Below are 16640 nucleotides of genomic sequence, written 5' to 3'. Positions count from 1 at the left end.
GTGAGACAGCAGCTGCTTGTGTATTTGTCAATGTTTTCATCGCTCGTCCTTTATGCCCCCCCGCCCCCCTTCTATTTCTCACTTTTTTTTGCACGAGGCAGCTTTTGACTCGGACATCTTTGAATGGGGAAAGTGCGCGGAGTTGAATCAGCTGTCATCGGGATTTCCTAAAGCACTGCTCATATACTTGATCATATTTCAGGAAGTCGGTATATTTTTGGGAGGCTCTTGCACATCAGCTGTTGTGGGACTGTGGCTGTAGGATGGTTGCGCTGCAGTGAAACGATTGACCAGTCCCGTCCACGCTTCAGCCGGACATCATGAACCCAGACAGCCGGAGTCTGAAGTTTGTTATTTTGACAGCACTTCAGGCTTTGACCGTGTCTTTGTCGGTGTGTGACAACTTGCTCTCCAGATCTGTGGAAGGTGAGAGGTGATGGCACCACGAGCTTTTTCTGTCATATCCATGCGTAAAAGTAGCATGCGGATGGTTTTCGTAATTGTTCTTATTACTGGTTGAATGTCATATTTAGAATAATGACTCAACCTTTTATCATGAAATTAACCTGTCTGCATCTGTCATTGTGCATATTGCCTGCTATGTGTTAATGGGTTTCCCTTTCCTTTGTCTATCCTGGGTACATCATGTTTTATGAAAGCCTTTGTTAGTACACCAGACTTGCAGATCTGAAACACATGTTAGCGCAGAAGGATACATCTCCAGCGTACACAAACTTTTTCTAAATTTGGGTCCTGCTCTCACTCTCTCAAATAGATATGTGCGTGAATAGCAGAACATGAAATTTTAGCTCGTAGTCCACCCGGTGTACCTCGGAAGAGAGGAGAAGCTGTATAATTGATGATGCTGAAACTCTCTTTGGTAATCAGTGTCAGTACTTGAGGCATTTTGCTGGTGCTTCAAGCACACTTCAGTTTTTCAAGGCACTTCAAACATACTTCAGTTTTGTTTTTTTTCAATTACGCATGAATTCCGGGTTTACTTTAGTGTCAAACATAAAATAAATGTCTCATTGTTGGTTTGAACTTAATCAGACGAGGAGGCTTTTTGAAATCTGCTGTATTATGTTTGTTATGTTTATGACATCCCAGCAACTAATGAAAAAGAGCTGGCTGTGAGCTCTGGGGAAATGTTCAAATGTGAAGTCAGAGTGCTTTTATGTCTGTGCATGTGTGCTTGTCTTGTATTGTGATCACAACCCTTTTTGGCTCATGACATCTGAGTCACCAGCACTCCGTGCCCTATAGGTGAGATTCAACAAAGATACCACACAGAGTATTTGACACGGTGTCGAGTGGAGGAGCCGCATTTGGAGCCATCTGCAAAAAAACTTTTACATCTGAACACACTGGCAGTCACGACACTCACTCTGGAATCCTGGGAATTAATTACCAGCAAGGGCAAATGTGTAAAACTGGGATTGAAGCATGAGGAAGTTGTTCATTTATTCATCAACAGTTCATCGTCCTCAGACGTTAGCCTTGATGTGTCTTTCCCATGGGTTCACTACATTTGTGCGTGTGGCTGGGAAAGTCTGAGGTAATCTGCACTGGGAGCATATTTACCTGCTTTGGGGTAATTTGGGTTGATTTGAGATAAATGGGTGGAGGGAGCGGTGTGGGCAAATGCATGTTAAAAACCCACATAACTGAGAAACAATTTGAATAACCTTTAATCGTTTAAGTGGTTTAAATAAGAACGAAAAAAGTACTAAATATTCACAGTTTCCAGCCTCACATACTTTTGGGAGTCTTGATCAGACAAAACAAGCAAGTTGAAGATGTTACCTTGGGATTTCCAAACTTGGGAGTGGAATTGTTCACATATTTTTCCATTTACAGACAAAATAACGTTTTAAATAATGAAAAAAAAAAAAAGTGCTGCAGCCTTATGTCACGATAAAGCGTGATGAATGGGAATCATTAGTGCTCCTCTTTGTCTCCAAACTGTGCACTTAATCCAATCCAATGCTGCTGAGAAAAGATGGAGCAGTTCAGCTCCATGCTATGTCATTTTTGCATACATATTTCATGACACCGCTCCCTGAGCTTTCTTGTCGGTTTTCCTCCCTGTCTGTCTTATGCAAGCTTCTGTCCTAGCCGGGAATCATTTGAATGATTTCCTCCCATGGTTGACACACTTAGTGTCAGCCAGTATTTACTGTCCAGCTGTACGGCTTCAGCGAAACATGACTGTCTCTGCCTTGAGCGCTGCATGCATGTTGCACCCTAAGACAAATGAAAGCTGAGCTGCGAATATATTTTTGGACTGTAGTAAAACATTCCTCTAGCAAACAGTGTCCTCCCCCAGAGAGACATTATCACCATGATGGGACCCATCTCAAGTCAAAGGCATTTAGTGTCTTTTCAGTATGAATGGATTCAGATCTTCCAGATGAGTTGTTCAGGATATTTAAGACCCAGGAGGCTTGTAAGAAGAGTTGGCTGACGTGTGCCTGTGCAGCAGGACGGACCGATCAGCCAGTTGCTGCAGTGGGGATATTTGTATACGAGGGAAAAATAGCTGGACTGTGCGCATGTGGCCTCTTTCTCCATGTGTTGTATTCATTTCTTCGAATCTGCTTTCTTGGACTTGTTTGACCCCCCCCCCCCCCCAGCCCGCCCTCCCGCCCTCCCACAGCAAATGCTTAAACCACGAACTGAAACCTGATGCTGGCTCTGGACTTTCTCATTGCACTTTCACACCCAGGCAGGTAAGAGTTGAGCGCAGCATACCTCTCCCCGAGTGTCTTCTCTCTTGTCTGGTCAGAGGATCCAGCTGGCTCAGATATCTCTTTGCTTTACAAAACAAAACAAAACAAAACAAAACAAAAAAAAGTTTATAAGCCTGTTCCATTCTGCTGTATACATTAAGGTGTGGTGCAATGAAGTTTATCGTTTTCATATGTACAGTAATAGTAGTATCCAAAAGTTTTATGCACTAAATGTAAAGGGAGGATGCTTTCAAATATCGGACATGAATAGTTTTTATCAGTTAACTTAATACAAAGTGAAGTTAACAGAGAAATGAACAAATCTAATTTATATTTGGTGTGACGCTCACCATACATGAAAACCTATTCGTCGAGCTAGATTGATTGACAAGCCATTCAGCCAATCGCAGCCATTCGACCAACCCGCCAGTCCAGAGGTATGAAACAACTTTTGACCTAGTTAGTCATGCAAAATCTTCTTTTGTACCTTTTGTCTTGTCTTACGCTTGACGTGTAAGTTAACTCCTGTCGTTGAACATAAAATGAAAGTGATTAGTCAAGTCTTGAATGCCGCCTGTCTCGGGGCTTTTCTCGCACAGTTTACTATGTGTTGTGTCAGCGAGCTGTTCATTTGTAGGCTAGCAGTCTGTGGCAGAAAAATGTTGGCTCAATAAATATCTTAACACGTTCACTGGAATGGGTTACTGTTATTAGTGCCACTTCTTTAACTTCCTTGACATGTCAACATTTCTGCTGTTAAAAAAAAAAAAAAAAAGAAGAGCAGTTTACATAAGTTGTATCAGGTTTGTCCAAAACCCTTTGCTAAAATAGCTACATCTGTTACTGGAGGTTGAAAATCATATCAGCAGTTACATTTTTATTAATCACCTTTTAATAATTCTGCTAAAGCTAAACTCTGGCAGTTTTCAGCGCACAGCGATATCTGTGTAATTGTAGGTCGCCAGGAAGCATTTCAGGAGAATAGGAACCACTTTCAATTCCATATAGGTGTTGAGGAAAACATGCCCCAGTTTGAGTAGATTCTGTATAAACTCATTATCTTCCACTGAGATTTGAAGTAGAAAATGTTGTGTCTCAGCTCCAGATAAGCTCATTTTCTGCCCTGAGATATCGCTTCCGACCAGATTTTATGTCCCTATTGTACCATGAGGCAGCACAAGTGACAATATGTTTCCTAACGGGCACAAGTGTAACAAGTACAAGACAGGTCACCTCCTACCTGGGTGAGTTTCCAACAAATTGGCCCCAATGAAGTTCCGGTGCTGCCAGATGCTTTGTCTGGGACTTTTTGTCTGCGTTATGTTTAATTGAAGCAGCGCAAGCAGCGCATGAAATGGTTGTGAAAGTTTCAAGTACCTCCTCGACTAATCCGGGGTTGTTAAAAGTTTGAGTTGGTTGTTTTCAGGTTTTCAGAAACCCATTAAAAAATAGCATCTCTCTTTTAAGAAAATATCATTTAAAAAGCATAAGCTGACGTCTTGTGTTGTCTCACCAACAGTCAAGAAACAATGATGTTCAAATAAAGATAATACGAAGAAAGAAAAAAAAATCCTCGCACTAGTATGACATCTGGAAAGTGTCAGGGAGAACATAAAAGAATTGGTATTCACAAGTAACTAATTCAAATTTAAAGGCACAAAGTAAATAGCACAAATTACTTTTTTCTTCATGACAACTCCCAGGATTTATATGTTTGCAAAGACAGAAAAAGCAAATGTATCAAAATGCATTTTGCATTACTTGTTGAAGATGAACTCATTGATTAATCAAATAACTCGTGCCAGAGCTATTTCATTTTCACCAGCCTTTGTTGCAGTAATCCTCGAGCTCTATGACTTTAGTTTTTTATGGAGGGGGGAGGTTTGAATGTGCGCCAGGCATGTGCTTCCGATGGCGGAGAAGAGTTCTAGGGAGCTGTAAATTAAATCCATCATCGGAGCCATATTATTGAGCTTTCACAAAGTTCTGCACCAGAAGCTGTCTGACTCTGACCTTCGCTGCTAATGCATATAGGGTCCATGCCAGCCAGCGAGCGAGCACGAGCCATGCAGCACGGGGGGGGGTTGTAACGGTGTCACCCGGCCGGAGGTGCTACGGCACTGGTTCCGCAGACAATGTTAACCTCCTGCTGAGCCAAGGGGAATTTGTGCTGCAGGACCATCTATTTCCCATCGAGTAATTATGTGCTGACATTAGGCTCGTGTGACAGAAAAAGTGGGAGCACACAAAAGGGCTTTTTACCTGTAGAGGGAGCCCAGTGTTAAACGGTTTGATTATGACCTTAAATATGCTCCCAAAAAAATGACCCGTCAATAAATGCAACCGTTAACAACTCTCATTGCTGTGGCTTTTGACACACTGCTACCTTATTAGATTTAATTTAAGGAGGCCCTATTTCCAGTATGTGCAGATTCCTATTACAGTGATGTCACCGGCAGGTTTCTGCGTTTCCTAATGCAACCTTCAGGGTGTTGACATAATGTCCCCCAACTGGGTCAGATGTTTACTGTGGAGTCAGGCCAAGATTACCAGACACTTTTCACCTCTGCTCTGAAGCCTTCATGAATCTTGAACTGTGGCTCCAGTAACAATTTACAGGTAACAAGGTGAGGATTTGTCAGTAAGGTGATCAACATAACAGTCAGGCCTGAAACACAAGAATTTGTTGCCTTTCTCTGTTTCATGCCATAGGAGGAAAAAAGACAGAAAGAAAGACAAATCAAAGGAAGCCAAACCTCAAATTTGAGTTTCTCTTCAATAAATAACTGAAACCATCCTGAGATTTCCAAAATTGTTCAATTTCTATAAACTGACTCATCAATTAACTGATTATTTAGTTGTAAGTTTTGCTTTTACACCAAAACATCCTGGACTCTTGCAACTTGAGATGGTCATTTTTAATTATTTTCTGACTTAAAGAATTCTCTGATTTAATAAAAAAAGAAATCAATAGCACTGTCAATAATGATTAGTCATAGGCCAAGAGAAGATTATTAAGGAAAAATAGAGATGAAGAAAGGCAGCAAAGTTCATTGCTTTTGTCTCCAAGGTCATTTATGAATGAGTGTGTGCTTGATGGGTCTAACTCTCAACGTGCATTCATCACTCTATTCGCAATCACCATTCTGTTTGAATTAGCATAATTTGCCCACTGATTGGGGATAAATTGAGCTCGTGATATGCCTGTCAATCACCCATTAATAAATGAACAATAGCCATAAACATTAACCCCATTTTACCTCATGGGCTGATGTCAGAACCAACTTTTGGCTCAGAAACTTTGCTGGATCATGTCCCCCCAATCCAGTCAGTGTTCCCATTTATAAAAAAAAATAAAAAAAAGATTAAATGACTGTGGACACATGATGCAGATACAGTGATCATTTTCTTTGATTTGCTTTATCAAGAACACACTTCCATGTGGAACCACGGAGACCCATATTTGTTTTTTGTCATGGTTCCACTTGAAGCAGGCCAATTTCAACTCATCACTCAGCCCTTATTAATTTCACATGCTCTTATTTCATGTACATTTTCTTCTGGAGGTTTGAGTAGTAGCCTGACTAACAGTCGTGGAACTATTCCGATTTTTAAAACCTATTCTGAAAAGTAACAAGTAACTATAGCCAGCGGATGTGTAGTGGCATTCAATACTCCCTAAAAATGAAGTGGAGTGAAAAACTTCAATATATCCTTCAACAGTAGCAAGTACTCAAATAAAAGTAAAGTACCTGAAAATTGTACTCGAACATACCGTACTTGAGTTGATGTTCTTGGTTACTTTTCATCACTGGTAAACCGTTACCATCCTTTTAAACACGTGTGTCCGCCGCACTTGCTTTTGTACCATTGAAGGGTTTTTGCTTGTCAAAGAATCTCCTTCAGGTTGTCAAAGGTGTTATTTTTCATTTCGAATCTGACATTTGGAGTGTGTCCTTGTGTGCCATTCATCAAAGCTAAGAAAGAGTTCTCTTTATTGACTCTGCTGTGAAGAAGCATTCATTTAGGTGTGCTGATAAAACCAGGAAATATTTCACTGGAAAACTAAACTTCCCCAGTAAGCACAGATTTACTTTACCTCTCTGGAAGGACAGCTTGACGTCAGTGTTAAAATTGCCAAAACATGTCAATAAAAAGTGAATAAAATACAGTCAATGAAATGGTTTTACGACTGTTTTTACCTACATGTATGAATAATGCCTAGATGTCTAAAACGCCAGAATTTTTCCATAAAAATTTGGCCCAGTTTTACTCCAGGACATCTGTTGATCTGCAGATCACCAAATCCAAACTTTTTATTAATGTGTGCTACAAAATCTCAACCTGGGGGTCGTGACCTCTCGAGGGGCTCCAAGATCACCAACAGACCAGATTAGGAAAAGCAAACAAAGTCCTTCATGCTACAGGTTTTTTAGGTACCCATGTAGCAAGCATCGCTCTAGGGATGGAAATGTAGGTCTGTCGGTATGTCTGTCGATTGATAGGTTGGTCCACCAATTTGATTCAGACCAAAATATGCCATTAACTGTTGGATGGACTGCTGTGAAATTTTGTAACAGACATTCCTGACCGCCAGAGGAAGAATCTGTATGACTCTGATGGTACGCTGTCTTTTTCTCTTGAGCAACCGGCAGTTTAAAGTTGACATTTATCCTGTAAAATACATCAAAATCTATTGGCTGTATTGGCACAGAATTTAGCATGGATATTCATGGTTTCTAAATTAAGCATCCTACAGACTACAGATCCTCTAACCTTTCTTTTAGTACGGCCATGAGGCAGTTTTAAGTGAAATTTCTGAACAACAATGGGAGGGATTAACATGAAGAAGTAGTCAAAGAAAAGATTTGAGAAAAGCTTTAAAACTATGTTGCGTCGTACATTTTTTTTCATCTTCTTCTTATCAGTTAATTAACCAAGTCTTGGCTTGCAGATTTATTTGCCCGACCCCTTGGAAGCTCCCGATCCCTAGGTTGGGAACCTCTGACCCCAGATGTCTGAAGAACCTTTTTGTCATGTTTAGCTCAGGTTAGATTTCTAGATACCTTTTGACCTGCAATCAGTCAAATCATGCTCAGTGTGAATAAGCTGCACCGATGTTACGCTTCAACCAGCCACACATAAACACCATTAGTGTGCTAAACAACAAAACAATATCTGTACAAACTGGATTTTGTTGTTTTTTCTGAACAAGGCGGTGAGGGAAAGCCCGATTTATTGCTTTCTTCAGTCACAGGTCTGTATCACATTTCCGTCACCCACAAGCAAATACACACGCGCAGTCACATTTCCACGTACACGACATACAATCCTCCCACCTCGCACTGACTTTATTGAGGCAATATAAACGGCACAAGCTCTCGTTGTGAACACTGGAGCATAAAGGGAGGCGATCACGGCCAGAACTCTGCTTTATTAAGACCTCTGTTTACACTCTCCTTTATTGAACTTATAAATAAGGCTCGGGGTCCTGGTGCCACTTTTACCGCTCCCTTAATGCTCCTGGTGGCTCTTATAACGTTCCACCTAACAAAAGCCACTTACACACAGCTCACACCGCGATCCAGCCACGCTCCAACTTCACCAAATGTCCCTCCCAATGCGTGTGGAAAAGAAATGAGCCGGCAGACTATTTCCACTAATATAACGCCATTTATAAGCGGGAATTAAACCTCATAGCACACCACATTAACAAAATGGTTATTCACTTACGGACTTTGAAGTACAAAGGAACCAAACGCTGTATGGTTGTGAACCTCATCTTCAAAGTTGATGAGGAGCATGCCACAGAAATAAGGCGATGGCCGTTCCATCTGCGTTCGCCTCATAAATCGGCAAACCACAATGTGGACTTGACCTCGCTCTGTCAAAAACTTGCCTCTGTTTCCCCCTCATCTGTTGTGTTTATCCATCCGTACTTTTCTTTCTCCAAGGGTTGTGCATGCGTTCCCTTACTCAGCACGCCCACCTCCCCCAGACGGTGTGGTTTTTCTGGGACTAATGAGGGGGGAATGCTTCTCCCTCTTGTGTGTGTGTGTGTGTGTGTGTGTGTGTGTGTGTGTGTGTGTGTGTGTGTGTGTGTGTGTGTGTGTGTGTGTGTGTGTGAGAGAGAGAGTGAGTGTGAGAGATGCCGTTGCATCCTTGCCGGAGCCTGCTTCCCATCATCAGGCTGGAGCTGCAGGAGGACTGCTGAGCTGGTCACCTCTCTACCTCTGCTATCAGCTGGAAAGGGATCTGTGATGAACTCCAGAGTGGTGGTTTTCTCAGAGGATAACCAGAACAAAGCTCAGCTGGGGAGCATTGTGCCTGACCTGGGTTATTAAATCTGGATAATAAGCAGACTCAGCAACTTCGGTGCGTGAGTCATGTTTAGAGAGACAGAAGGAGATGCGAACCTCGCACGAACTGTGATGCGTATATTCCCTTGAGTGTGTTTGTGTGCGTTTAAAATTTGATCCAAAAGCAGGATGAAGAAAAAGTTTCAAGTACAAAACATAAATTATACCCAGACCACACGCACAACTTCTCACAAGTCCGCTGACATCACCCTCAGACTAAATCTGTTTCCCTGCTGTTTGGCAACGCTCGATGGAGCATCACTTGGAGAAAACAAAATGAAAACAACAAAAAAAAAACAAGCAAACATTTGATTTAGGATGTTTGCACAGAAACAAATGGTGCTCACAACCCCTGCTGTTTTAGTAAGAGACCCAAGCCGCAAAATAACTTTGCCGCTGCAGGGAGCTGATTATCGCAGGAACCCTGTTAGCAATGTCCTGCAGTGGCTCACAACTGACTGACTGACTGACTGACTCTCTCTCTCTCTCTCTCTCTCTCTCTGTGTGTGTGTGTGTGTGTGTGTGTGTGTGTGTGTGTGTGTGTGTGTGTGTGTGTGTGTGTGTGTGTGTGTGTGTGTGTGTGTGTGTGTGTGTGTGTGTGTGTGTGTGTGTGTGTGTGCTCATGATGGAGAGAAACTGCAGCTTCTGTCTCAGGTAAAGGTAGCAGGTTTGCTCAGAGACGAGGGTATATATATATATATATATATATATATATATATATTTTTTTTTTTTTTTTTTTTTCTCCCCTACTCACTTCATTTCCTGGCGGCGCACTTACGGATGTCAATATTGGAGACTCTTAAATGACTGGCAACACAGCAGAGCTCCAAGTATTGTAGCCATTCGGAGGCTCAGTTAACACCCTGTCAGAACAGCGAGAGAGGAGATAAAAGCGTGCTGGGAACAATGCCCCAAAGCTACGTCTAATCCCCACACTGCATCCTGGACACAAGCCCTGTGTTAGGAGTTATCACAGCAGCAGCAGCAGCAGCAGCAACCCGAGCTCCTCTTTGCTCCAAACTCTCCACTCCTCGAGAACTATGGAGAATTTATGCAGCTTGAGTGGCAGAGGGGGTGGTTCTGGTTTCGCCACAGGCTAACGGTTCTCTTTGCTTGATCTGTGAGGGTGCTATTTAGCGCTGTCGTGTTCATGTCTTAATGGCAGAGGAGACAGGCTCCGTTCTACCGATGGGCTATAAAAAGGAGGTGAACATTTGTTCTGCAATGGTTTAGGATTTAATGGAAATGGCATTTTGTCAGCATAGATAATTGCTACGTTATGAAAAACAAATACATTCAGAGAGCGTTATTTGTGTGGTGTGACACAGAAAAGCCATCCCAATAACAAAGAGCGCTTCTCATTAAGTGACACTTGAGATTAGGAGGCAGCTTGTACTGTCAGGTTGTGTTCTGATGTTTTTAATAAACACCAGGCGCACAATTTCATAGTGGGGAAGAATTCAGTATCAACACTGTTTGTAGGAAATCAGTTTATAAATTGTTGTTGTTCTTTGTGTCCACGGTGGATGGACATGGTCTGCTTTTACAGATGCTGAGAGAGTTTAGAGTAAGGAACACTTTGAAGTTGTCTCTGTATTCTCACGTGGCATTTCTACTTTCTTTTACAGGGAATCATTTGAGCACGGCTGTTCAGCGCAGACCAACAGCAAAGCAGGGACACTATGGGACTACAGTACCTCTTCAGCTTGTTGGACAACACTGGAAACCAACCAGCCAGCTCAAATCCCAGGTGGAGAAGCGGAAAAAAAAGAAAATCGTTTTTCTTTTTACATTTTTGCTTTGTTCATTTCACCTTGATGTCTATTTTTCTATCACACACTGGTACATATAACCTGACATATTGACGTTAATGCGTCACCTTTATTCTAGTGCTGTCAGGTCAAAATGTGCTTTCATGGAATTTGCTGTAGAGCCCTCACAGCTTCTTACACCCCCGAACAGTCTTTCCTGCATCGCCATCAGGCCCAATCTTTGCAAATAATTATGACATTTCTGAATCCAAAAGTTAGATAGCCATCAAATTTGTTGAGCGTGTTCATGATAAGGATTCATAAACCATTTTGATTTTAATGACCCTGTTGTCATGGGTCTCACGCCACCAATAGCGCTTCTACTTTGTCCCTCAACAAGTGACAAGGCTTCATTACACCACGCGATGCAGAGCAGCTCAAATATGGGGGAAATTTGGGAAACAATTTAAAAGAGAGAATTGCAATCTCAGTTCAAAGAAAGAAAATCGTGATTCTCATTTCATCCAGAATTGTGCTGCCAAAGATCAAATGCAAGATTGTCTGTCAAGTTTTTACTTTGCATATTAAATTTGCAACTAATCTCATCAAGCGTCTCTAATATCAGCTGTGAAAATGCAGGATAACATGATGAATGTCATATTTTGGTCTTGACAGGTTGTTGTCATATTCCATCTTCCATACAGCCAAAAACTAGCATCAGTGATTGATGTAACAAGCACTATTAGTTTGGTAGTTGTTTAATGCAAACTCAAGTAAAAATCTTGGATCAACAAATTCCATATTATACTTTAACTGGTTGGTGTATCTCAATCTTCGTTTAATATATTCTGCTCACACGTCTACGCCAAGAGTCAGGTAAATTGGTCCACATACAGTCATGTAGAAATAGCAGTCATTGTTTCGATATGTTGAGTTCATATTTTAAGCTCAGACAGCTGTACTATATCCATATCTTAGATGGAAAGAAAACACTACTGTACGGGACCCACTGGAACATGAAGGGAATGTTTGAAATCTCAGATCCTTGCCTCTGTTTGGTGTGATAATCCCAGACTTTATAAAAACACAATACATGGCTGCCAGGCAGATACAAAAAAACATAGCTTGAGCTTCCAGGTTGTGTTATTGACTCAATTTGTTTGTGAATTAATTTGTTCTGGCTCAACCAAACAGATGAGGTGCCACCAGGTTTCTTTGGGATGCTATTATCCAGACAAACAAAAACAAACCTCAGGTCATTGGATTAAAGAATTCTCACAATGGCAGTGAAACTATGGGCTAATTTGAAAACGTAACTCCCTTAATAGTAAATCCAAATATGCAGATGGCTACGTATTTTCTCTGAGATTAAAAATGGTAGTGGATCTAAACATAGTGTATAAATCATGAGTCAAATCATGCATAAAGAAACCTGGAAAAAAAAAGCAGAAAGTTCAGTCCCTAATGGCTCCCAATGATAAAACCTCAAGTGTTCAGCTTCCATATCCTCTTATGATCCGCTCGACATTCTTCTTCACGGGAGGTGATAGATGACTTAACCCAGAGCGGCGCTGACCTAGATTGAACCGTGTGTGTGTGTGTGTGTGTGTGTGTGTGTGTGTGTGTGTGTGTGTGTGTGTGTGTGTGTGTGTGTGTGTGTGTGTGTGTGTGTGTGTGTGTGTGTGTGTGTTTATGTTTATTTATTTCTGTGGTTGCCCTGCAATATGGAGAATGGAGAATGTAAGACAGAAGAGGATTTTTGGGGTTTCTGTGACTGAGTGAGAGTGCAGCACATGAGATTAGTGTGTGTGTGTGTGTGTGTGTGTGTGTGTGTGTGTGTGTGTGTGTGTGTGTGTGTGTGTGTGTGTGTGTGTGTGTGTGTGTGTGTGTGTGTGTGTGTGTGTGTGTGTGTGTATATGTATATGTATATGTATATATATATATATATATATATATATATATATATATATATGTGTATATGTACTGTATGTGTATATGTATATATATATATATGTGTATATACATATATATATATATGTACTGTATATATATATATATATATGTGTGTGTATATATATATGTGTGTGTGTATATATATGTGTGTGTGTGTGTATATATATATGTGTGTATATATATATATATATATATATATATATGTGTGTGTATATATATAAATATATATATATGTATATATATATATATGTGTGTATATATATATGTAATTATATATGTGTGTGTGTGTGTGTGTGTGTGTGTGTGTGTATATATATATATATATGCATATATATATATATATATATATATATATATATATATATATATATATATGTGTGTGTATGTGTATATATATACACGTATATATGTGTGTATACGCATACAGGCGTTTGCAGCCGAAGTGCGACTGATAGAAGTGATATACGCAACCCCGTGGCACTTCAGCTGACTCTTCACAGAAACACACGGTCTCTCTCAGTGTTGTAACTCCGGGGTGTGAACACTCCCGGCTTTCTGCAGGATTAATGTCAAATGGAATAGAAACATAAAGCTAATCCTCTCAGCTCTTGTTCTAACATACAAAGTAGCTTCATAAGGATTTTCTACTGCTCTCATCAATTGAAAGCGGTCGTCTCACGTGTTTTCTCGCAGCGCTGGGTGGCTCAGTCAAAGTTTCATCAGGATTTGAATGAAGGTTTTTTTTAAGAGCTTGCTTGCTGTTTTTTTGTTTTGCTTTGCCACACACAGCACCATCTTGATTTATTTGGTTAAGTTTAAACAGTGATAACTCATGCTGCAACATTCAAACAGCCACCAGTGGCATCTTTTCTCAATCAAAGTGCGGTGTGCCTGACTGGAGAATGAAACTTTCTCATCCCCTCTCCGGTCTGTTGCCTCTTTAGAGTCACCCTGCATCACTGAAGCTCCTGATCGAAGCGGAAGGTGAGCAGCTGCTCCTGGCTCTGGAGAAAAACGAGTAAGTGTCCCTCCATTCATACTTGGCCTCAGCTTGCAACAAATAGGTGACATATGTGCTGCCCAGGGGCTACAACTGGGGATGTAGCCAGAGAAGAGGAGGGAGGAAGTCTCTTTGTCTCTTTGCACTGCTTGTGTGGGCATGGCAGTGCTCTCTGCGCTTTAGTCTTTTTCTGTGCTAAAATAAAGACTTGAAAGACAGAAATTTGTGAATACATCAGCAAGACATTGATGAAAAGTGACATTTTGCTCCTTCTTCTCCCTCTATCTCCTCATTTGATCTACTGGCAGAACACATGGGAGAAGGAGGCTTTGTTTGAACACAGCAGACACTCGGCACTCTGTATTAAGATAGAGTCAACACGGTGTCAGTCGAGGGACTGGGGAGGAGCGGGAACATCATTTGAAAGAGATTAGGTCATTGGTATAGGTGCCGTGTGGCAGAGATATAGCTCTGGGTGTGTTTGGAGGAATATTTGTCATCTTTGCATTTTTACACAAGGACTGATTGAGTGAGGCCTCGGTCTCAGACAGTCTCAGATTTGAGTGTGCTGCTGAGAAGAATAGGACGTGATTGATGGAGCAATATGTTTTCCATCCTGCTCCGCTGCCACACATGAGCAGCCTGGAACAAGCAGAGCTGTCTGTGTGATGGAGAGAAAGAGGGAGAGAGAAGCAAAGAGAGAGCGAGCGAATGGGTTTTTATGCCACTGTCAGCCATGAATCTCACTTGTTTTCCAGACTTAATTTATGTAAATTCCACCTGTAAACTGTGGCACAAAGCTTTCAACACTAGCAATTTTATGGCTTACCCACTCTGAAAATATTTTTTATAGGCAATCACACTCATTCTTTCTGTTGAATATTGCTTCTTTGCACAGGTGGGGATTTTGCAAAGCTGACTTGCAGATTGTCAAATTCTCTCCAGTTGTATTTTATAGCAGGGAATTACAATTTCTTCGAGAAGAAACTGTGACATTTGAAAATTGGAACTGAGCTTTTCACCTGTAATCCGCGGCAGTGGAAGACACCTTTCAACTCGGCCCAGTATCACAACAAAGACTGTAATACACCAGTCAGTCCACTAGAGGATAGCATGTCCAGGTCACGTTTTACCTCACCAGCACGTAAGTAGATATGACCAGGGTCAAAGAAGGAGGTCATACAACAAAGCACAAAGAGTGTTGAAGTATGGGTTGGGAGGAGGTCGGGGTGGTTTAGATAACAGGTGTTTGAGTCTGTGTAAAAAGCAAAAGGCAACGTGGATTTCCTTTAAGTATCGTAAGCAAGTTACTTGCATAACGTACGTTAGATAATTTATGTGACATACGTAATGCTTCTTTTGTAAAAGGACTTATTTTAACTAGTGATGGGCATTTCAAGCAGAAGTACAATTCGATTTCATTCGGAACTATTCGATTATTATTTAAATAATTCTGCAATGTTCTGGAGACTGACAGTGATGCGTATCTTCTTGTCTTTATGTTGTTCAATGGCGACGGGCAGACAGCTTTTAGGCACATTACCGCCCCCTTCAGACGGGAGTCATGCATTCAGGCAACACTCAGGCAGCGGTAAAAACAGGGAAATATGGAAGAACAACAGTTGCATATACTAATAGATTTTTCTATATTATAACAACTATAAGAATATTCGAAAATCCCATACCGTCCCTTATTTGAACTCAAACAATGATCCTTTCTTAAATCTAACCGTGTGTTTTGGCGCACCTTACCTAAAGCGAGGCAAAACGTGACACCGACACGGTATCCTCCAGTGGACTTTATTACACACTTTGGTGTGATACCAGGTTGTACATTCCCATTCAACAACCACATGATCCTGATCCCGAATGACTGTCATCATTGTCCCACAGCATTAGATTTAAAGTCCACAGCTGAGCTCAAAACCGTAGCCAAAAGGAACAAACAGAGACGATGGAGAGGTGCAATCTAGATCAGTCTAATGAGTTTGAGTGTGATGGAAAGACTTTACTCAAACAAACCCTCATGCTTTTCAAATACCAATCTGTCAGAATGCACCGTCAACACCTGCAGCTAGTCTGGAGACCTACGTTTAATTACTGGCAAAGACTGTTCGGTAATAAGTCAAAATAATAGTTAATTAAGATTAAATTGGAAGCTACTTTATGTCATGTATGTTTGACAAGACAAAACCCATATAAGACACGGATCGAAAGAGGATGTGTGTTGATGAGTGTGTTGGCTCCGGTCGGTGTACCACAGCCGGAGCTCAACCCGCTGTGCTGACATTTAGTGAAGGTTCCTGTCTGAGGTTGCAGGCAGACAGGCTGTGTGCCGCTGATGAAATCCAGTTGTTCAAACACAGCCGGCATCTGTAGAGGAGAAAAAGAAATAGAAAAAAAAAATGGTGCAGAATGAAATGATCTGAAATAAATGCCTAGATTTATTTTTGTTTTCTCAGGTCTCCGTTAATAAATATCGCTAGCAACAAAACACGTGGGAGGCATGCTGCACAGCTGAACATGATCATTTCAATTGTAGTGAGAGGTGAACATGCTCTGCAGGTCTGAACTCACATCAGTGTAATTGGGAGTAGTCGAGGTTGTTTTGGAAAGCAGGGAACAGACTGTAAACTGCTTGAAATTATGACATTTTCTTGTTTGTGTTTTCCAGAGAGGACCATTGTTGCAAAACTTAAGTCCTAGTTATTGAAGTCAGTGAATAGAATGAAGTAAAGCCCACAAACAATAGAAACAGCCGAACCGAAGTATTTAGAACACATCTGTTGAGTGTCTGTAATATGCTACTTTTGTTTAGTGATAACTCATGTTAAAAGTTTTACAA

The 16640-nt window shown here is 41.1% G+C and overlaps 1 protein-coding gene across 1 annotated transcript in view; it reads left to right on the top strand.

Moving 5' to 3' along the window:
• The first annotated feature begins 4 nt into the window (after nt 1-4).
• LOC138629399 (disintegrin and metalloproteinase domain-containing protein 12-like) overlaps nt 5-16640 on the top strand; it is a 74797-nt gene continuing 58161 nt past the window's right edge. The window contains exons 1-3 of the mRNA XM_069713056.1: nt 5-426; nt 10720-10841; nt 13740-13813. Of these exons, the coding sequence (XP_069569157.1) occupies nt 321-426; nt 10720-10841; nt 13740-13813 (302 nt within the window). The 5' untranslated portion in view covers nt 5-320. The remainder of the gene's footprint in view (nt 427-10719; nt 10842-13739; nt 13814-16640) is intronic.

Source organism: Brachyistius frenatus, unplaced genomic scaffold (genome assembly GCF_029030835.1).
Source record: "Brachyistius frenatus isolate BFR_SWC_R1_liver_20210118 unplaced genomic scaffold, ASM2903083v1 Contig_115, whole genome shotgun sequence".
Classification (NCBI taxonomy): Eukaryota; Metazoa; Chordata; class Actinopteri; family Embiotocidae; genus Brachyistius; species Brachyistius frenatus.
Note: the sequence above shows the minus strand (reverse complement) of the source record. Positions and strands in the feature narration are given on the sequence as shown.